The sequence below is a fragment of the Hylobates moloch genome, unplaced genomic scaffold (genome assembly GCF_009828535.3).
Source record: "Hylobates moloch isolate HMO894 unplaced genomic scaffold, HMol_V3 SCAFFOLD_9, whole genome shotgun sequence".
In the NCBI taxonomy this organism is placed as follows: domain Eukaryota; kingdom Metazoa; phylum Chordata; class Mammalia; order Primates; family Hylobatidae; genus Hylobates; species Hylobates moloch.
The window spans coordinates 38,793,342-38,817,467 of NW_026652284.1; the positions used below are offsets into that span (position 1 = coordinate 38,793,342).

Genomic DNA, 24,126 nt, shown 5'->3' on the forward strand with positions numbered 1-24,126 from the left:
TTTTAAACTATCATGAGGACTCCTCCCCTCAGGAAAGGGAGTAAGGTCATTGTAAAAGTGGCTTCCCCCAGCATTCGACTCACTTGCCTATCTGCTTTCTGCCATGTGAGAACACAACATTCCTGCCCTCTGGAAGCAGCAGCAACAAGACGCCATCTTGGAAGCAGAGAATAACCCTCACCAGACAACGTAACTTGTCAGCCCCTTGATCTTAGGCTTCCCAGGCTCCAGAACTCTGAGAAATAAATTTCTGTTGTTTATAAATTACCCAGCCCCAGGTATTTTGTTATAGTAGCACACAAGTGAACTAAGACAATATTTAGTAACCTAATAAAGTGACCACAATATAATTTCAAGTGAAAAAGAGCAGAATAATAAAAATAGTTGACCTTTATTGAGTGCTAATGAGGGGACAGACATTTTTATGGACTTTTACTTGTATTAGTTCCTTTAATTCTCAATATAACCCTTAGAAGTAGATACTATTATCTTTATTTTATAGGTGAGAAAATTGAGGCACAGAGTGTTTAAATTAACTTGTCTAGGCTCAGGCAATGGGAAACTGATGGAGCCCTGCTCACACCCAGACAATCTGGCCACAGCGCCTGAGCTCTCATCACAGTGCTGTCCCATCTAGATTCAGAAAGCTATACACAGCGGATGCTCAATTGTATGTGTATGTGTGAGAGAGCAAAATATATCTTAATTCTCAGTGTAAACTGTGGTTCTAAGTGATGAGATAATTTTTAATGTCCTTACACTTTCTTTATTTTCATTATTTTCTTCTATGAGAATGCTTAGTCTTACAATCATGCAACACTTCATAGTTAGGATAGAGCAATCAATTCATTTGAAGGTCATTCTGTAATACTATCCCAATAGGATATTTGCCACCCCAGTACACCACAGAATTATACTCTTGAGTTAACAAGTAGAAGGAGAATATAATATGGTGATTCTTAAATTTCTTTGGGTTGTGAAGCTCTTAAGAATCTGATAGAAGCTGGGTATCTTCTCCTCCACCAAATACATGTGTCTACATTTCAAAAGATTCATGTATTCACAGTAGCCAATAGTAGAGCAAAGGTCAGTATCCTCAGGTTAAGAAATAAACCAGGTGTTTGGGTTGGTTCCCAATTTTTGCTGTTGTGAATACTGCTGCAATAAACATACGTGTGCATATGTCTTTATAGTAGAATGATTTATAATCCTTTGGGTATATACCCAATAATGGGATTGCTGGGTGGAATGGATAGACTGGATAAAGAAAATGTGGCACATAGACACCATAGAATACTATGCAGCCATAAAAAAGGATGAGTTCATGCCCTTTGGAGGGACATGAATGAAGCTGGAAACCATCATTCTTAGCAAACTAACACAGGAACAGAAAACCAAACATGCATGTTCTCACCCATAAGTGGGTGTTGAACAATGAGAACACATGGACACAGGGAGGGGACCATCACACACCAGGGCCTGTTGGGGAGTTGGGGGCTAGGGGAGGAATAGCATTAGCAGAAATACCTAATGTAGATGATGGGTTGATGGGTGCAGCAAACCACCATGGCACATATATACCTATGTAACAAATCTGCACTTTCTGCACATGTATCCCAGAACTTAAAGTATATGTATAAAAAAAGAATAAACCAGGTTAAGGGGTGCCACTTATTCAACAGCTTCAACCACGTAGACCACTGCAGAGTTGAGGGAAGAAAGTACGACCCATGTTTCCCTCCCCCACTATGATGTTGTAGAGCTGGTGGCCCTTGTCAATGTCCCTGCCCTTGTCCCTATCTGTATCTGGGTACTGGAGGGACCAAGGCAGTATAAGTGTAAATCTATAAATACGAAAACTGTGGCCATGGTAGCAGGATCACAGTCATGTATATCACGATGACCACCCTGAAAATAAGCAGGAGGTAGCTCAGATGAGGGCACCAAAGGGAATGGGCCCGGTGGCAACGCTATTTGGATTTTCACTGCCTTAGAGTAAGTATGGAAGGAAGACAAGGAAGGTACTAAAAGATAAACAGAAAGATAGGTTACTTTCTCTCTCCCCCTCCCCAATACATCCTTGCTCAAAGACAAAGCCTTATCTTTAATAGCTCGAAAAGTCTAAAAATGAAAATACAAAGGACAGACATCACTTTGGTAAAAATGGGTTTTAGTTCAAGTACAAATGAAGATACAAGTTGCTTTCTGTTAGGTTAGGGAGAATATTAGAGAGAAAAAAAGTACAAATATCAGAGATGGACATAGTACATGAATCCAAGGTTGGAGAAACCTTGGAAGAAAAACTGCCTACGTTTTCCATTTTGTACAGCTGCAAACAGATGTTGCAGTGGAAGATACTTCATGCTTGCCTGCTGGTCCATCGGGCAGAACTACATTTCCAAGCATACCGATGAGATGCTTTAAAATTCATGCACTGCTACAGATCATTTACTTTATTTATTGAGATTCCCCATAGGTTCTCACCTATAACACATAATTCAACAAGCTCAGTTTTCTGGCTTTCTAATCTACAGAAAATCAGAAAGAGATGAGTTTTCAAAGCAGGCTCATTAACAGCAACTTGAATTGACAGCTAAAAGGAGAAAGAAGTAACAACAACAACAACAACAAAGATATTAGAAAGACTTATAAAACATGGCAGTATGGGTCATGTAGCTGGGAACAGAGCTCTTCATAATTCTCTAAGAATCTTCATCAGGATGGTTGGTTCACAGCCCAGGGTATAATCATTTAAATTCACTGTAGTCATCAGGTGTCAAGAAAGTATTAATTTAACAAGGGAAGAGAGTACAGAATACATTCCAAGATTAGCTTCCTCTTTTTTATTTTATTTTATTTTTGCTTTTTCAAGTTCTTAAGTTCCTTTGTATGCTTATGTGTTTTGAACCAGCCCTAAATAAAATAAAATTTTAAAACTGGCCTTTAAAATGTAGACCTCGACTACTTGGAAATTTAATTTCTCTGGAATGCCCTCTTCTCTTACAAAGATATGAAGTAAACGAGGCATTACAGTACTATTTCAGAAAACTTTAGAGATTAAATATCAAACTGAAATACTCTACCCATGGTGGTGTGATATACTAATCAAGATGCATGCTATAAAATTATAGGACGGACTAACTCCTCAGAAACTCATGAGATTCACCAGAATCTACATGAACTTGTCAGGGAAAGGAGACACTGAGTACAAAAAAGCCATTCACAAAGCTTCCCTTCCCCAAGCTCTCCATGGAAAGCAACATCCTGAACAGTGGAGATTTCTGTAATGTTGAAGCCTTTCTTAACTCCATCTTGTGCACAATGACACACAAAGAATATAAAATTTGTGAGTTGAGAGAAAGTGATGAGTCATCTGCTTGCACATCCTTACTAACAGAAGAGGAAGTTGGCACCCGGAGCTCAAGTCACATAGCGGACACAGCCCCTGCAGAGCCCATGACTCCCAGGTGGTGCCCTCGCTCCCACTGCTGCCTCGACGACGTGCTCTCTCTCTCCATTAGGCCATGCTGTGGATCAGTAGGCAAGGGCTAGGCAGGAGCATCCTAGTCTCTTCCTCCCTCATTCTCAAGTTCAATTGCACACAACTCCAGTCAACTCAGCAGGAATGCTGTTGTTGGGAAGAGTCTAGAAAGAGTCTCCCTGGTTTGGGCTTTTCATTGTTTCAGATTTCTCCCCACAAGTCAGGCAGCCAACAGGACACCACTACCCCCTGCACTGTACTCATGGATACCAAGGAGAAAAGACACAGTTCCCTGTCTCCAGGAGCTTCCAGGAAGCATGAGAAAGTGTAAGGTAAAGAGGAGCATCCCTTGCCATGGCTGAGGCAGCATTGATCCCTCCTGTGTTCTTTCCTAAATGACTGGCATGCTCATATCTATCCCAATCCTTTGTGTGAATATGAGCTTGGAAAGATGAGCAGAACTTGATTTGTCCTTAGGATAAAGCCCAAATTCCTCCATTCCCAGCCTCAGCCCACCTCCTCAGCCTCAACTGTCACCATGTGGGCCCTTATTTTCTGTGCTCACTGGAACCAACTGAGGTTTCCCCAGCTTGGCAAGCTCTTTCTTCCAAGACCCTTACATGGTGTGCCCTTTTGTCTCAAGCAGCCTCCCTCACATTCCCTTCCGTTCACCTGCTCACTCTTACTTCTCCTTAAAGCTAGAGAAGACCTGCAGGATGATTCCTCTGAGGTCCCAGCTTCCCCGCTGGGTTTGAGGCCTCTTCTCATGTAGGGCCATATTCACCACATTATAAGAATGAAGACTGAATGGGAGGAACTGTATACGCGAAGGTGGGAAGAGCTGTGATGCAGGAGGAGCAGGAGGGGGAGTGGGGAGAATCATTTGACTCAAGTGGAAGATGTCCTTTGGATAAGAAAAGTAATGCTGAATGATTAAGGTTTTATGTGCCAAAATGTATGGCAAAGAAACTGAACCAATTTTATTAGGAAGCCATAAAGATTCTTTAGTAAGAACTTTGCAACAAATTGTGAGTCATCAGAGATTAAGTGGCACAATCCCTGACAGCAGGCCCCAAACATAATTAGGCAGCATGAAGAAGGAGAGAGAGATCAAAGCACTAACGAGCTTTGCGATTTTGTCAAGATTAAGTACCCTCTATTTAAAATGAGAATAACAACATCTCCTTCATAAATTGTTGTGAGGATTAAATGAAACCACGTGCTCAGGGAGGTGCTCAATGCCTGGAAGCATTATTAACATTAACACTCTGTAATCCAGAAAGGCACTGCTGTTATTTATGGGAATGCCATATTTGAAATTAGATCTGGAGATACTTATCAGGGAATATTGGAGATAGGGAAGGAATACAAGCAAAGAGAAGAGAAAAATGGTGAGAAACAAAGAATGTGCAAAGAAAAAAACAACACATCACTTTAAAACCTTCACAACAAAATTTACGCTATCTTTATTTTCTTGTCTGACGTTATATTTTGCAGCATAGTGGCAATAACTTCTACCGCTTTATAGAACACTCACAATAAATGGCTTTGGAACTTGATTTACAACTGGAGCGAAGCATGGGCACTTAATCATTCCCAGTGGCTGTTTAAGGTTCTGTATATCACTGTTGTGAGTGATTATCTGGGAACCATATCGAAAGGGCAGGGGAGCTGGCAGGTGGTTATAAAGGTGAGGCTCTGGGCACAGGAATTGGGGGTTGGAGTTTGGGCTTGTGCCAGGGGCTTTCATTCTTGGCTCTACAGTATCTTCTTTATGAAGGGGACAAAACTTGCTTTCCTGGCTTGTTGAGAAATGGGGGAAGCAATGAATGGCCCAGAAGAGCTTCAGTGCAGGAAAAGGCCTCATAACTTGCAATGCATTCATTCAGGAAGCCAGCTATGCTTATTAGAAAATCCAACAATGAATGTAGCATACAGGCAACATCGTGTTTTTAAGACGCCCTTTCTACATGCCCCGTTTTACTGACACTGACCTTTGGAAGAGCAAACACAGGTCATGCTCCCAGATTGCAGCACAATTTCAAATAAACTAATTGAGTGAGCTTAGCATTGGCTGCCTTCACTGGGACTTGCTCTGAGAAGGAGGAAGTTATTCTTAGGCCCTTGGATTTCTAGCCATCAGAGGAGATCTTTTTTGTCTATTTGCTAATGAATGTTATGTCTTTTTAACTTCTGAGTTTATAAGTGAGAATTTCAGAGGAGCAGCTGGCCTGGAAAGATATGCTGTCAATAAAACCTTGTTCTCCAGGTCAGTACAGCCCCCTCCCTGCAAGCCCACCCTGCCTTTGTAACGACATTGTCGGAGCCCTGTAATGGCTGACATCTTCCTGGTGGGCAGTCACCGAGGCACACAGGGATATATACTGTTGTGTTATCTCTGAGCCGAGACCCTACTGCTCTTCCATCCAATCTGTGGGAAAGATGGTTTCTAACAGACAAGTTTGTAAGGTCCTGAGTGCAATTGTAAGGGCGCGTTGATGGTGGGCAGAAAGCAGCTGAGCCCTGGATGAAGTGCAATTAGAGAGTGAGTGGTGGAGTATATCTGACAAGGAGATTGTTAGAGGGAGAAGGGAGAATAAAAGAAATATTCAAAGAACTATTTGGCTGACACACATGGCACACCATACACACATGCAGTGGGCCGAGGAAGCCGGAATCAAGGCACATTATAAAATCTCCTAACTTCATCCCTCATCAATCAACAGCTTTTTAGAAGCACACAGCAGAGATGTATTGTATTTTATCAGCTCTTTACACTGAATGAGAAATTATATCTTGAGCATTTTAGGCTCTGGATTAGGTCAAAATAGGAAAACCACCTCACTTATGGAAAAAAGGAAATGACTATCTGCCTGTCTGACCTCTTCTTCTCTGGTACCTCATTTCATCCTCACAGTTCTACAGAATACATATTATTACCAAACAAAGGAGAAAAACAAGGGTAAAAGGAGTACAAATCTTGCCAAGGTCACAACACTGGTAGCAGCTGAGCTCGGAATCTGTTTGCCAACAGAAAGTCTCTATATGAACACTCATTTCAACGCAAGGCAGAAATGATGCCTTCAATCACTATCTTAAATCAGGCTTAGATTAGGACCAAATTCTTTAAAGCATTTCAAGCAATATCCAGTGTCCTTTGCTGGGCTGGAATTAAAAGAAAAATCAAAGTTGTTTTTGTCATCACTGTTCCTATTGTCAAATAATTAGGGCAGACATTGGGTAAGGATTTTGAACATTTGGTTGGCTAGGTTTCTGTGAGATTGAAGTATGTGGCAACAGGATTTGTCTTTTGGGCTATGAGGTCCTTTCAAAGTATTTTGAGACCTCAAGTGACAGGTGAAGGCTCGCTTACTGATAGCTCATGGGGACCTGTTGTTAATGTCTGATTTTGCAGCCCCAAATTTGGTGGATGAGCTCCAGTGATAAGTGATAAGCTGTGCAGCATAGTGTTTTAACTGAGAAATTAGGTCTGAGATCTTGCCAGGTTTAGCCACTTGCCAGCTGCGTGACCTTGGACTGATCACCTAACCTCTCTGAGCCTCAATTTCATCATCTGCAAAATATGGCTATTAGTAGTGCTTACGTAAGAGCATTACTGCCTTAGTAAGCACTCAGTATTGTTGCTTTTATGGTTGTAATAACTGTCCTCTTCAGTTTATGTTTACTCATTCTCAAACTCAAAAGAAAAGTTGATCATCACCAGAAAGATTCAGGAAATGTTTTGATGGAAAGGGCAGACAGTTAAACCTTTTCTTGCATTTCTCTTAATAGGCTTTGGGGGCAGGGTTACCTCATGACCCTGGTAAGAAGCCTAACATCTCCCTGGCTTGCCTTCTCCCTTCTTTCCTTACCAATATTCACCATGGATACATTAGAAATCTTCCCCTTTCATGCTACAAGTTCTTATAACTGAGCACAATCAAACTGAATGAGGCACAGACCTCCTGCTACTTGTAAAAAGCTCTTTAACACTCTTGCAAAAGCCAAAGGCAAACCTCAATCAGTGGGCTTATTTATAGTTTGAAGAGTTATATCCCACCTACGGCCTCAGGGTTTTAATCAGAAGAAGGAACCTGCTTAATGCTCATCTCCCACTGCCAAATCACACCACAGAGCTGTGGGGGCTTTTGCAATGTTAGCCCTTTAGAGACTACCACAGGTCAGCAGTGACTGGTGACATTTGAAGAAGCTGCTATCTTCAGCATATCCATCAAATAAATTACTGCAAGGTGTGAGGGGACAAGAAACAGCTGAACACCTTCCCAGAAACAAGGACAAGTGGAAAAGCACCTGTCCTCTAAGAACAGATAGATTTGGGGTGTTTTTCTACATTAGAAAGTAAATATGACAGTGTCTTCCTGTTCACAATTGTGAAGGGAAGAAGGTCAAATATCCTAGTAACATTCATTTTTCCATCATTTAATGCCTGACGGGTTTGGAGGTGAGAGAACTGCTGTGAGATGTCATTCTGAGACCATGAGTTCAGAACAGGAATGCAACCTTGGAACCTTCAGGAAACACACAAGGCCAGATGACTGTAACCATTTAGTATATGTATTATAGAGTGCATGAAGGAATGAAGGAGACTCGGATTCATTCCATTAAAGCTTAACAAGCCTTGTCAATTGGTCAGCACCCCTTTCACTTTCAAACTGAACCAACAAGTCCCTGTCCACTTTCTTTCTTCCCACTCACATCGAAGACTGAATAGACCCTGGATGTTGAGCCTTCAGAATCATCTCAACTTCTTGTGCACCCAACTTCTAATGCACACGCCTCACTGCCTGAGTCCCATTTGAATATACACAGAATGGCTTCGTTGTTTACATTGAGCCACCCTCTATCTCTTGGCTGGGAGAGGGAGTTGAAGAAAGAATGTAGAAACAAACAAACTTGAATTTGGACCCTGGGGCTACCTTGCCGCTTAACAGCATACCAATGATTCAGCTTTTGATTGAAAGAGACTTTGGAAACTGAGTGCAGGGTCGGAATGAGATCATTAGTAGGACTTAGTGGGAAAGCATAGTCCTTATGTGCAGACAGACTAGGGAATAATTCCATCACTGACACATAGTACCCACGTACAAACATAGATCCTTGTGGGACTACGGCAGGCCTTAGAAATAGTGTATACAAAACACTTGGCACAAAAGCACCTAACAACTGGTAGTTATTGATGCTGATATTAAGATGTTTCTAGACAGTCCCCATTGGGGGCTCTCCAGGTGGGCCCCAGCTCCGCTAAGGGTGCTGAAAATATGGAGGTCTTCTGGGTTATCACAATGCCCGGGAGAGGGGATGCTAAGCATTTCATGGTGCTTAATACGGTTCTACCGGATAACATTGAGCAGCTTCCCCTGCTGACTGTGCTCTTTCTAAGAAGTACTACGCCCAGACCGCGGATCCCCTCCACCGTGACTCATGGCGCGCATGCACATGCTTATTCTCCGCCAAGAAACCCACTTGCAGTCTTTCAGAAGCTCCATGGATATTTTGAAACATCTAACCACTCAGGGGCTGAGTGACTGGCTTCAGATGCCTTTGGGATGAGCTTGGAATTGGAAGCTCTGAGTCTGAGCCAAGTTTTCCCATTGATGAGTCATATTGCTTCTTGACTAGAAAGTGTCTTCTCCTCCTGAAACTATTTTTATGTCATTAGTAACTTAGTGATACTGAAACTGCCAAATGGTTATGAGCATTAAATAAGAAAACGTACATGGAAATGCTTGAGAACCATAAAAACTATGCAGCTGAAGGGTCTATATATGTGCAGTATTATGTACTGTACTATAATTGACCAGCAGCTAACTTAAGGTTCTTCCCCTGAGAAATCTGATTGGTCTGAACAGTGCTGCTCTGAGCCAAGTTGGAGCCTGAAGCCAAAGGAAATCAATAATACTGATCCTGCCTTCTTTAAAAATTGGTTATTTTAGAAACAGAAACTCAAATATTACATGTTCTCTCTTATAAATGGGAGCTAAATAATATATACACGTGGACATAGAATGTGGAATAATAGACATTGGAGACTCCATAAGGTGGGAGGGTGGGAGGGGGAGGAGAGGCAAGAAATTACCTATTGGGTGCAATGTACACCATTCAAGGGGTGGTTACACGAAAAGCCCAGAATTCACTACTAAACAATATAACCATGTAATAAAACTGCACTTGTACCCCCTAAATCTATCAAAATAAAAAAAACTAGCAATATAAGGCAAATGTAAGCATGCTTTCTTTACAAAGTAAATAAATAAAATTTGGATATTTTGTTCATCAAGAATTTTTTTGCATTGCGAGTTTTTAAAATATTTTATTACAATATTATTTATTTAATTAGTGAGTTTCTTGGTGCCCCCTTAAATTTTGCCCTATCCCACACCTTTACAACCCTGAGTCTGAGGTCCTGGCTCATACTTCTTCATCTTCAATCCAACCTTTTGGCCCTTGCTCTGTATTCTTGGGAGAAAGAACTTCCTGGATCATTGGCCTTCTTACAATGACTCTAATCAAATTGTTTATCAACTTTCTTTCCTCTCTAGTAAATTACCCTAACTTAACTCATCCTTAAAGTGCCTCTTCTTCCTTAAGGAACCAATTTTTCATCTAGTTTTCAACCTGGTTGCTGATTTCTGAGCTTTTAATTATGAGAAACAAACAATACACTGACAAAAGAATCTTCAGTGTAATTTTGTATATTATGACTTGCAATGCATTTCCAACTGTTTTTTCCCCATCAAGGTACTTGGGGATCATAGCTGGTCTACACAACACTAATGGATAATATTATAGTGTATTCTGGGACTTTTATTATCTGGATTTACCACCAACCCCCCATTCATTTCTTATATCTTGAGAATATAATAAACATAATAGGATCACTAAGACAAGGTGACTTCTCAGAGCTTCTCAGCCACAACTGAACTATTGCAGAGGTCTTTGCAGAGGACCGTCTGCACTTATGGGCAGCTAAGGGTTCTCAGCTGTATTTTTGTATACTTTTCTAGGTGGAGGAAACCTGGTAATGGCCTCAAATGCTGCAGCCCTTAGAGGGTACATCTTGTAGATGCTGACAAAGATGTGGAGAAAGGGGAACCCTCAAACATTGTTGGAGGGGATGTAAATTAGTACAGCTACTATGGAGAGCGGTATGGAGGTTCCTCAACAAACACAAACTAGAATGTTCACATGATCTAGTAATTTCACTACTGAGTATATAGCCAAAAGAAATTAATCAATATATTAAAGAGATATCTACACTCCCATGTTTATGGCAACGCTATTAACAATAGCCACCATATGGAATTAACCTGAGTGCCCATCATCAGATGAAAGGGTAAAGAAAATGTGGTATACAGCAAAAGAAACTATCAACAGAGTAAACAGACAGCATACAGAATGAGAGAAAATTCTTGCATATAATGCATCCCACAACGGTCTAATATCCATCATCTGTAAGGAACTTAAACAAATTTACAAGGAAAAAACAAACAACCCCATAGAAAAGTGGGCAAGGACATGAACAGACACCTCTCAAAAGAAGACATTTATGTGGCCAACAATCATATGAAAAATGGCTGAACATCACTGATCATTAGAGAAATGCAAATCAAAACCACAGTGAGGTACCATCTCACACCAGTCAGAATGGCTATTATTAAAATAAAAAAATAACAGATGGTGGTGAAGTTGTGGAAAGAAAAGAATGCTTATACACTGTTGGTGAAAGTGTAAATTAGTTCAAATATTGTGGAAAACAGTGTCACAGTTCCTCAAAGACCTGAAGACAGAAATACCACTTGACCCAGTAATCCTATTACTGGATATATACCCGAAGGAATATAAATCATTCTATTAAAGACACATGCACGTGTATGTTCACTGCAGCACTATTCACAATAGTAAAGACATGGAATCAACCTAGATGCCCATCAGTGATAGACTGGATATACCATGAAATACTATGCAGCCATAAAAAAGAATGAGATAATGACCTTTGCAGGGACATGGATGGAGCTGGAAGCCATTATCCTTAGCAAACTAATACAAGAACAGAAAACCAAATACCACATTTCCTCACTTATAAGTGAGAGCTAAATGTTGAGAATGCATGGACACATAAAGGGGAACAATAAACACTGGGGCCTTTCAGAGGGTAGAGAGTGGGGAGGAGGAAGGACCAAGAAAACTAACTAATGAGTACTAGGCTTAATACCTGGGTGATGAAATAATCTTCACAAAAAAAAACCCATGACATAAGTTTACCTATGTAACAAACCTGCACATGTACCCTGAATTTAAAAGTTAAAAAAGAGAAAATAGAGTATATATACATACAACAAAATATTATTCAGCCATAAAAAGAGTGAATTCTGTCCTTTGTAGCAACATGGATGGAACTGAAGGCCATTATCTCACATGAAATAATCCAGTCACAGAAAGACAAATATTTCATGTTCTCACTCACATGCAGGAGGTAAAAATGTGAATCTCATGAAGATAGAGAGTAGATTGGTGGTTACCAGAGAGGGGAAGGGGAGCGGGGAGGGAGGATGAATGGGGAACAAAGAATATAATTGTGTGTACTGCCACTGAACTGTACACTAAAAAATGGAAAAGATGTTAAATTATATATATATATATGTTTTACCTCAATAACAAATTATTACAAAAGACAGTACATCTTTTGACCCAGTATCCTAGGTATTTGCCTGATTTGATTTTTTTTCTTAAGAAACAACTCCCATTTACTGAGCACCAACTAGTAATCACCTATGATCCTCATCACCCCTGCTTTACAGGTGAGAAACTGAGGGTAATAAGGATTTAAGCAACTTGCTCAAGACCCCACGGCAGGTTAGGAGGAGCTGGGATTGGAAGCTGGCCATCGGGTTTCAGAGTTTGTGCACTTAATCACTTTTCTATTTGGCCTCTGGACACCACCAAAAAGGGCAATTGTGATTAATTCTTGCAACTTCCCCATATGCCAGATATCTTATCGTTTCCACTTGATATAATTGAGACCTTAGAAAGTAAAATAACTTGACCAATTTTAACCTTTTTTTCTTTTTAACTGCATGAAATCCAGAAAAAAAAAGATGTGCCCTTTATGCTCAGATTTTCTTCTCCAGCACTGGGGCATTCATGGCAAAATGGGCTTATGACCAAGTGCAAGTCTGCAGCTTAGAAAGAAGCAAGAAATGAATTTATTTTTCATCAGATCTTAAAGGGGCAAATGGTGAATTATTGCCAATGTCGATATAAGTTTAGGTGGGAAAAATCAGAGGGCTCATCGACCAACATTGTTACCTAGGTCTCCGTTACATACCAAGCTGGGGAGCTGGGATACAAACTCTGCTCACTCTAGGAGGGCCAAGTTCATTTTTTGAATAAATACATGGGAGCTGATTGAATCCATCTGGTTTCCGTTCAGCCTGGCAGCCTCAAAAAATGAAGAAGTCAGTTAGCTCTCTGCTGAGGTCCAATGTCTGGGCAAGGCCAGTTTATGCTCAGGTAGCCCAGGCACTGCCTATGCCTCGGTTGCCATGTTGAACCCAAGCAGGCAGAGCCTGGCATGAGCCCTCACGGGATAGTGTTTCCCATCGCTCACTGTTCTGAGCTTTTGTCCATGTGTCTGGGTCCAGATGAATGAGATTTACACTGTCTTAATAAATATTCATAACCATTTTAATCTTAGTAAACCCTTCATATGAGATATTCAAATGACTTCCCAGTCATCTCAGGCCCCTGGTGAGAATGAAGTCATTTCCTTGCAAAGCTGTATCACCCTTTCCAGGCCTTTTGGTTCCCACAGGGCTGGGTCTGTGTGAAAGGAAACACATTTGGGGAGAAAGCAAACAGGTGCTCAGGATGGGCATGCCGTAGTTCACATTCATTGCCCCATTCCCATTTTCAAATATGGTACCCCAGCCCCTGGTTGCAATTCATTTTACCATATGTCCTCTATTACTTTTTACATGGAATCTTTTATAGTATTAGTGATAATACTAGAAGCTAATATCTAGAGTGCTTACAGGGTATCAAACAATAAGCTGTGTTTTCTCAGTGCGTTATGTCATTCAATCCTCCCAACCATACTGTTAGATAGACATCACTCTCATTCCCAACTTACAGATGAGAAAACTGAGTCTCAGGGAGGTTGCTTGTCAAAAGTTATATAACCAGTAAACAACATGACAATATCTAAATTCAAACTGAGGCTTGTTTGCATCAAATATTTGGCTGCCAATGGAATAGTCTTGTCATTACAACCTTTTTATTTAAACCATAATGATCTGGGACAAATAATATTGCACAGTTTGAAAAATGTGGAGTGGGAGAGTGCAAAGAGAGATTACTTTAAAAAGTCTAGTGAATTAGGAGACCATAAAGTGAATTTTTAAGTCCCTTCCCATCCATAGGATCAGGCTGAATAAGCTTCACATTCATGAGCCATTAGAGCTGGCAGGTATCTCAGGAATTACATAGTTTGAACTTCTTATTTTACACAAGACAGAATTGAGGAACAGAGAGGTGAAGTAATTTGTTTGAGGTTATCATAATCATAAACATTTGGATTATTTACTAAGAGATTTGTTTCTTCTTCTTAACAACACATTTTGGGATATACATGGACCAAATCCTAACACAAAATAAAATATTTTACTATGACTCATTTCTTTATGTGTATGTCCCCATTTACTGGTGTTCTCTGCCTAATCTGTCTTAGCAGATGGAAGTTCTAGAACACTGAAAACAACTAAGCATAAATGAAGTCAGCACAATTATTGATATGGTTTGGCTCCATGTCCCTAACCAAATCTCATGTTGAGTTGTAATCTTCAGTGTTGGAGGTGGGGCCTGGTGGGAGGTGATTGGATCATGGGGGTGGTTTCTAGTGGTTAAGCACCATCACCCTAGTGCTGTCTGGTGACAGAATTCTCATGAGATCTGATTGTTTAAAAGTGTGTGGCACCTTTCCCTCACTCTCTCCCTCCTGCTCCACTATATGAAGATGTGCCTGCCTCCCCTTCACCTTCTGCCACGATTATAAGTTTCCTGAGGCCTCCCTCGCAATGCTTTCTATACAGCCTGCAGAACTGTGAGTCAATTAAACCTCTTTCCTTCATAAATTACCCAGTCTCAGGTAGTTTCTTATAGCAATGCAAGAATGGACTAATACAATTATTCTCCAGAATTATCAACACTTTCCTATTTCAAAATCCAAAATGTTGATGTGCCATTTTTGGGAGGACGGCTGTTGCCTCTAGTTTACACTGATGTCCTGCACCAATGAGTTGTGTGTCTCAGAAAGAATTATTCTATTGCAGTTGGAGTGAGCCATCTATATGTTTGCACCATTGCTAAGCATCTGACTGAACCATGGGGTCCTCACTGGCAGGGACTGTGTGTTCTCATCGCTGTCCTCAGTTCCCCAAGACAAGCTCTGGCACAAAGTCTATACTCACTGAATGTTTGTTGAGTGAATGATAAAGATGGATGACTCTTAAGCCTAAAAATCTGTCTCATCAGTGAAGCAATGTAGTGAGAGACTCATCATTAATTATATTAATTATGATATGATATATGATATGTTATTCCATATCATTACAGAATAACAGAGTAGAAACATGGAAAGGTAGCCCAGGCCCAGGTGGAGTCCTGACCAAATTCTAGACTGATAGTGTTAAAATATGCAAATACCTTTCCAAGATTAGATGGCCCCACCCCAACTTATCAACCACAAAACAGCCAGTGGTCACCAAAGTGCCCTACACTGTTATCATCTTGAAGAGGAAGAGTAGTGACATGAGGCAGTGAAGAGGCACTTTAGAAATTCCTTTTAATGGTTATAGGGGTTGATATATTTTTAGGTTAAACCTATGTCTCCCCGTGAAACATAAGAATGTTAATGATTATATCTCTGTGAAAGCTCAATTCATAGGTGATGTTTTGGAAATTGATTCATTATTCTTTCTCATTCAACATTCATTAGATATTGCGCCATGCACCAAAGACATAAACATGAAAAAGACATGATCCCCTGCCCTCAAGGAACCTGCAGTCTTGGGAGGAGGGATAAGAATACACAAAGTAGGACCCTCCGAGCCAGGTGCGGGACACAATCTCCTAGTGTGCCGTTTTCCAGGCCCGTTGGAAAAGCGCAGTATTAGGATGGGACTGACCCGATATTCCAGGTGCCGTCTGTTTCCCCTTTCTTTGACTAGGAAAGGGAACTCGCTGACCCCTTGCGCTTCCCGAGTGAGGCAATGCCTCGCCCTGCTTCGGCTCGCGCACAGTGCGCTTCACCGACTGTCCTGCACCCACTGTTAGGCACTCCCTAGTGAGATGAAACCGGTACCTCAAGCAGAAATGCAGAAATCACCCGTCTTCTGTGTCGCTGGGGCTAGGAGCTGGAGACCGGAGCTGTTCCTATTCGGCCATCTTGGCTCCACCCACGGAGTCTCGCTGATTGCTAGCACAGCAGTCTGAGATCAAGCTGCAAGGCGGCACCGAGGCTGGGGGAGGGGCGCCCACTATTGCCCAGGCTTGCTTAGGTAAACAAAGCAGCCAGGAAGCTCGAACTGGGTGGAGCCCTCCACAGCTCAAGGATGCCTGCCTGCCTCTGTAGGCTCCACCTCTGGGGGCAGGGCACAGACAAACAAAAACTCAGCAAGAACCTCCACAGACTTAAATGTCCCTGTCTGACTGACAGCTTTGAAGAGAGTAGTGGTTCTCCCAGCACGCAGCTGGAGATCTGAGAACGGACAGACTGCCTCCTAAAGTGGGTCCCTCACCCCTGAGCAGCCTAACTGGGAGTCACCCCCCCAGTAGGGACAGACTGACACCTCATTCAACCGGGTACTCCTCTGAGACAAAACTTTCAGAGGAACTATCAGACGGCTGAATTAGTGGTCTCACGAAAATCCGCTGTTCTGCAGCCACCGCTGCTGACACCCAGCCAAACAGGGTCTGGAGTGGACCTCTAGTAAACTCCAACAGACCTGCAGCTGAGGGTCCTGTCTGGTAGAAGGAAAACTAACAAACAGAAAGGACATCCACACCAAAAACCCATCTGTACATCACCATCATCAAAGACAAAAAGTAGATAAAACCACAAAGATGGGGAAAAAACAGAGCAAAAAAACTGGAAACTCTAAAAAACAGAGCACCTCTCCTCCTCCAAAGGAACGCAGTTCCTCACCAGCAACAGAACAAAGCTGGATGGAGGATGACTTTGATGAGTTGAGAGAAGAAGGCTTCAGACGATCAAACTACTCTGAGCTACGAGAGGAAATTCAAAACAATAACAAAGAAGTTAAAAACTTTGAAAAAAAATCAGAAGAATGGATAACTAGAATAACCAATGGAGAGAAGGGCTTAAAGGAGCTGATGGAGCTGAAAGCCAAGTTTCGAGAACTACGCGAAGATTGCAGAAGCCTCAGTAGCAGATGCGATCAACTGGAAGAAAGGGTATCGCTGATGGAAGATGAAATGAATGAAATGAAGAGAGAAGGGAAGTTTAGAGAAAAAAGAATAAAAAGAAATGAACAAAGCCTCCAAGAAATTTGGGACTATGTGAAAAGACCAAACCTACGTCTGATTGGTGTACCTGAAAATGATGGGGAGAATGGAACCAAGTTGGAAAACACTCTGCAAGATATTATCCAGGAGAACTTCCCCAATCTAGCAAGGCAGGCCAGCATTCAGATTCAGGAAATACAGAGAACGCCACAAAGATACTCCTCAAGAAGGGCAACTCCAAGACACATAATTGTCAGATTCACCAAAGTTGAAATGAAGGAAAAAATGTTAAGGGCAGCCAGAGAGAAATGTCGGGTTACCCACAAAGGGAAGCCCATCAGACTAACAGCTGATCTCTCAGCAGAAACTCTACACGCCAGAAGAGAGTGGGGGCCGATATTCAACATTCTTAAAGAAAAGAATTTTCAACCCAGAATTTGCTATCCCGCCAAACTAAGCTTCATAAGTGAAGGAGAAATAAAATACTTTACAGACAAGCAAATGCTGAGTGATTTTGTCACCACCAGGCCTGCCCTAAAAGAGCTCCTGAAGGAAGCACTAAACATGGAAAGGAACAACCGGTACCAGCCACTGCAAAAACATGCCAAATTGTAAAGACCATCGAGGCTAGGAAGAAACTATAGCAACTAACGAGCAAAATAACCAACTAACATCATAATGACAGGATCAGATTCACACATAACAGTATTAACGTTAAATGTAAATGGGCTAAATGCTCCAATCAAAAGACACAGACTGGCAAACTGGATAAGGAGTCAGGACCCATCAGTGTGCTGTATTCAGGAAACCCATCTCACGTGCAGAGACACACATAGACTCAAAATAAAGGGATGGAGGAAGATCTATCAAGCAAATGGAAAACAAAAAAAGGCAGGAGTTGCAATCCTAGTCTCTGATAAAATAGACTTTAAACCAACAAAGATCAAAAGAGACAAAGAAGGCCATTACATAATGGTAAAGGGATCAATTCAACAAGAAGAGCTAACTATCCTAAATATATATGCACCCAACACAGGAGCACCCAGATTCATAAAGCAAGTCCTCAGTGACCTACAAAGGGACTTAAACTCCCACACAATAATAATGGGAGATTTTAACACCCCACTGTCAGCATTAGACAGATCAACGAGACAGAAAGTTAACAAGGATATCCAGGAATTGAACTCAGCTCTACATAAAGTGGACCTAATAGACATCTACAGAACTCTCCACCCCAAGTCAACAGAATATACATTTTTTTCAGCACCACACCACACCTATTCCAAAATTGACCACATAGTTGGAAGTAAAGCTCTCCTCAGCAAATGTAAAAGAACAGAAATTATAACAAACTGTCCCTCAGACCACAGTGCAATCAAACTAGAACTCAGGATTAAGAAACTCACTCAAAACCGCTCAACTACATGGAAACTGAACAACCTGCTCCTGAATGACTATTGGGTACATAATGAAATGAAGGCAGAAATAAAGATGTTCTTTGAAACCAATGAGAACAAAGACACAACCTACCAGAATCTCTGGGACACATTCAAAGCAGTGTGTAGAGGGAAATTTATAGCACTAAATGCCCACAAGAGAAAGCAGGAAAGATCCAAAATTGACACCCTAACATCACAATTAAAAGAACTAGAAAAGCAAGAGCAAACACATTCAAAAGCTAGCAGAAGGCTAGAAATAACTAAAATCAGAGCAGAACTGAAGGAAATAGAGACACAAAAAACCCTTCAAAAAATTAATGAATCCAGGAGCTGGTTTTTTGAAAAGATCAACAAAATTGATAGACCGCTAGCAAGACTAATAAAGAAGAAAAGAGAGAAGAATCAAATAGATGCAATAAAAAATGAAAAAGGGGATATCACCACCGATCCCACAGAAATACAATCTACCATCAGAGAATACTACAAACACCTCTATGCAAATAAACTAGAAAATCTAGAAGAAATGGATAAATTCCTCGACAAATACACCCTCCCAAGACTAAACCAGGAAGAAGTTGAATCTCTGAATAGACCAATAACAGGTTCTGAAATTGTGGCAATAATCAATAGCTTACCAACCAAAAAGAGTCCAGGACCTGATGGATTCACAGCTGAATTCTACCAGAGGTACAAGGAGGAACTGGTACCATTCCTTCTGAAACTATTCCAATCGATAGAAAAAGAGGGAATCCTCCCTAACACATTTTATGAAGCCGGCATCGTCCTGATACCAAAACCTGGCAGAGACATAACCAAAAAAGAGAATTTCAGACCCATATCCTTGATGAACATTGATGCAAAAATCCTCAATAAAATACTGGCAAACCGAATCCAGCAGCACATCAAAAAGCTTATCCACCATGATCAAGTGGGCTTCATCCCTGGGATGCAAGGCTGGTTCAACATACGCAAATCAATAAATGTAATCCAGCATATAAACAGAACCAAAGACAAAAACCACATGATTATCTCAATAGATGCAGAAAAGGCCTTTGACAAAATTCAACAACCCTTCATGCTAAAAACTCTCAATAAATTAGGTATTGATGGGACGTATCTCAAAATAATAAGAGCTATCTACGACAAACCCACAGCCAATATCATACTGAATGGGCAAAAACTGAAAGCATTCTCTCTGAAAACGGGCACAAGACAGGGATGCCCTCTCTCACCGCTCCTATTCAACATAGTGCTGGAAGTTCTGGCCAGAGCAATCAGGCAGGAGAAGGAAATAAAGGGTATTCAATTAGGAAAAGAGGAAGTCAAATTGTCCCTGTTTGCAGATGACATGATTGTATATCTAGAAAACCCCATTGTCTCAGCCCAAAATCTCCTTAAGCTGATTAGCAACTTCAGCAAAGTCTCAGGATACAAAATTAATGTACAAAAATCACAAGCATTCTTGTACACCAATAACAGACAAACAGAGAGCCAAATCATGAGTGAACTCCCATTCACAATTGCTTCAAAGAGAATAAAATACCTAGGAATCCAACTTACAAGGGATGTGAAGGACCTCTTCAAGGAGAACTACAAACCACTGCTCAATGAAATCAAAGAGGATACAAACAAATGGAAGAACATTCCATGCTCATGGGTTGGAAGAATCAATATCACGAAAATGGCCATACTGCCCAAGGTAATTTATAGATTCAATGCCATCCCCATCAAGCTACCAATGACTTTCTTCACAGAATTGGAAAAAACTACTTTAAAGTTCATATGGAACCAAAGAAGAGCCCGCATTGCCAAATCAATCCTAAGCCAAAAGAACAAAGCTGGAGGCATCACGCTACCTGACTTCAAACTATACTACAAGGCTACAGTAACCAAAACAGTATGGTACTGGTACCACAACAGAGACATAGATCAATGGAACAGAACAGAGCCCTCAGAAATGATGCCGCATAGCTACAACTATCTGATCTTTGACAAACCTGACAAAAACAAGAAATGGGGAAAGGATTCCCTATTTAATAAATGGTGCTGGGAAAACTGGCTAGCCATATGTAGAAAGCTGCAACTGGATCCCTTCCTTACACCTTATACAAAAATTAATTCAAGATGGATTAAAGACTTATATGTTAGACCTAAAACCATTAAAATCCTACAAGAAAACCTAGGCAATACCATTCAGGACATAGGCATGGGCAAGGACTTCATGTCTAAAACACCAAAAGCAATGGCAACAAAAGCCAAAATCGACAAATGGGATCTCATTAAACTAAAGAGCTTCTGCACAGCAAAAGAAACTATCATCGGAGTGAACAGGCAACCTACAGAATGGGAGAAAATTTTTGCAACCTACTCATCTGACAAAGGGCTAATATCCAGAATCTACAATGAACTCAAACAAATTTACAAGAAAAAAAACAAACAACCCCATCAAAAAGTGGGCAGAGGACATGAACAGACACTTCTCAAAAGAAGACATTTATGCAGCCAAAAAACACATGAAGAAATGCTCATTATCACTGGCCATCAGAGAAATGCAAATCAAAACCACAGTGAGATACCATCTCACACCAGTTAGAACGGCCATCATTAAAAAGTCAGGAAACAGCAGGTGCTGGAGAGGATGTGGAGAAATAGGAACACTTTTACAGTGTTGGTGGGACTGTAAACTAGTTCAACCATTGTGGAAGTCAGTGTGGCGATTCCTCAGGGATGTAGAACTAGAAATACCATTTGACCCAGCCATCCCATTACTGGGTATATACCCAAAGGACTATAAATCATGCTGCTATAAAGACACTTGCACACGTATGTTTATTGCGGCACTATTCACAATAGCAAAGAGTTGGAACCAACCCAAATGTCCAACAACGATAGACTGGATTAAGAAAATGTGGCACATATACAACATGGAATAATATGCAGCCATAAAAAATGATGAGTTCGTGTCCTTTGTAGGGACATGGATGAAACTGGAAAACATCATTCTCAGTAAACTATCGCAAGGACAAAAAACCAAACACCGCATGTTCTCACTCATAGGTGGGAATTGAACGATGAGAACTCATGGACGCAGGAAGGGGAACATCACACTCCAGGGACTGTTGTAGGGTGGGGGGGAGGGGGGAGGGACAGCATTAGGAGATACACCTAATGCTAAATGATGAGTTAATGGGTGCAGGAAATCAACATGGCACATGGATACATATGTAACAAACCTGCACATTGTGCACATGTACCCTAAAACCCTAAAGTATAATAAAAAAAAAAAAGGAAAAAAACAAAAGAAAAACAAATAAGTACAAACAATAAAAAAAAAAAAGAATACACAAAGTATACACACAATTACAATGAAATCGGATTAAGACAACTGGCTCTCACACCCAACTCCCACTCCGTATTCACTAGTTGTGTAGCATGAGTCAGTTCCTTAACTTCTAAAAGCCTTATGTCATCAAAGGCAAAAGAGGGGTCATAGTACTAATATCTATCAGGCAAAGTTCTCAGGTGGGTTAAATGAGGTAATATATATTAATGCTTAGCAGAGCTTGTCATTAGTATTCAAAATGATAGCTACGATAATGGTAGCTGTTACACTTCCATGTAACTGCATTAATAGAAATACAAACAGAGGTAGGGTACCTGAGAAAAACAGGATTGGGAGGGAAGTAGAAGAAAACTACCTTCCTCAAGGACCATAAAGATGCATCAGTAGGCAAATTGTGTTGTTGGAGTTGGATGATTGGAGTTGGGATAGGGGATGGCTCTCTCTCCTTTGGGTGTCTGACAGGTCAAGTCCAAAGGGTTGGAGGCATTCAAAAACCTCAACTGTTCAAGGCAAGGCTTATAGTCCCAACCAGCTGGACCAGAGGATGTGAAGAAGGGCAGAAGAGGAAGCAGAGCAGGAAATGCAGAAGGTGGATCATAAGAACCTTACTTAATTTCGATAGCTTTGCAGGTCACTGAAGAACTTTAATCAGGGAAGTGATGTAACAGAATTTTGGAAAGGTCACCCTGGCTATGGTGTAACCTGGAATGACTCAGAAGAGATAAGACTAGAGGCAGGGATACTAGCTAAGAAGCTGTTACAGTAATGAAAGAAGAAATGATGAGAACCTAAACTAAGGCAATAGTAACGGGAGCAAAGAGAAGTGAAGAGATTTCACAGGTTTATAAGAAGAAAGTGGTAGGACTTGACAATTAATTGGATGTAAAGACCAAAGCAAGGGGCAGTCAAGGATGGCTCCTGGATTTCTGGCTTGAGAGACTAGGTGGATGAAAGAGCAGGTAGAGTGAAAGAGATGATGCTTTCAGTTTGGGATATGTAAAGTTTGGGGTCCCTTATAGGTCTTTCAGGGAGAAATGTCTAGCAGAGATTTGGATAGAAATGTCTGGCACTCAGGAGAAATAGAGGTAATTCAAGTCATGGAGCGGATCCAAGAAATTATTTTATGCATTGAAAATACTTGATATTAAGCCATCTACTAACTCCATTTTTGTTTTTGTTATTAAAGATGAGAGCACCAAAGACAGAATATATGGTTCTTCTAGAAGATCTGCTTTCAATTTTACTAAAGTGAATGACCCACTTTGATGAAAAGAACAATGACTTCTCAGGTCTCTTACAACTCTAATGTTACAATTCTATTGTTCATCTGGAATTGCCTTTTGAAGACAGCACACCTGTGGCCTTAAAGCTTCCTTGGTGAACATGTGAAATATTTTTTAATGAAAATCCATTACATGTAAAGCCATACAACCCCAAACATGCAGTGATGATGCTTACAGCAAAGAAAAACCAAGTAAAGACACTATCTACATTTACCTACTCTGATCCCAATTGGCTGCAAAGAGCAAAAGAATCTTCCTGCCGTAATGGTCTCGGTTTTCCAGCACCCCGGGGAACCCATCGATCAGAGCCCTCTTAATGCCGGGATCATCTGCCTTGAAGTTTTTGAACATGTCCAGGTTTAGCTGGCGGTACTGGAAATACTGAGCCAGGAGTCTAAAGGCATCCGCTTGGTGAAACTTCCTGGCTCGGAGAAATCTCAGGATGAAGGCATCATCTGTACGTAAAAATCCAATGTCAGGCCTGGTGATGATCATGTCCCTGACTTGCTGAATATCCTGATGTAAAACATCTGGGTTTTCATTCAGTTCCAGGCGAGCTTTCTCTATAGTCTCTGGACTGAGTCCAGCCTGTAAATGGGTCATCTTGGCCAAATCTCCGTTCCAAGTGCTTACCTTCTGATATTTTGGAAGAAGAGAGACTGGTCCCATTCACCTGATGGTCTGCTGAAACTGTGGCCCATTCAACAGTGTTTTACTACCAGGCAGCCCCGGAACAGACAAATAGAGGGTCTTCTTTCACATTCGGGCCCTATGTGGTGGTGTTCATCCAAAAGAGAAGCAAAACTGAGGCCATTGCTTACTGAAAAACAAATACACACAAAAGAAACAGAAGAGAGATGATACAAAAAAAGTCTGGGCAAATTAATTGGAGCTTAGATAGAAAAACAGTATATTAGGCTGTGGGTCTGATTAGATTAGGTGTCCAAAGAACAAATGATAAATTATCCTTAAAATGGGGTATTGAGCATAAGTTGATTATAGACAGCTTGAATATCTAATATGCAAATATTTGAAATA

At 41.0% G+C, this 24,126-nt stretch overlaps 1 protein-coding gene across 1 annotated transcript in view; it reads right to left on the bottom strand.

Annotated features, from left to right (window-relative positions):
• CLVS1 (clavesin 1) overlaps positions 1–23,757 on the bottom strand; it is a 193,513-nt gene extending 169,756 nt beyond the window's left edge. Inside the window, exon 1 of the mRNA XM_058443674.1 lies at positions 23,303–23,757. Within this exon, the coding sequence (XP_058299657.1) occupies positions 23,303–23,757 (455 nt within the window). The remainder of the gene's footprint in view (positions 1–23,302) is intronic.
• Positions 23,758–24,126: the final 369 nt, after the last annotated feature.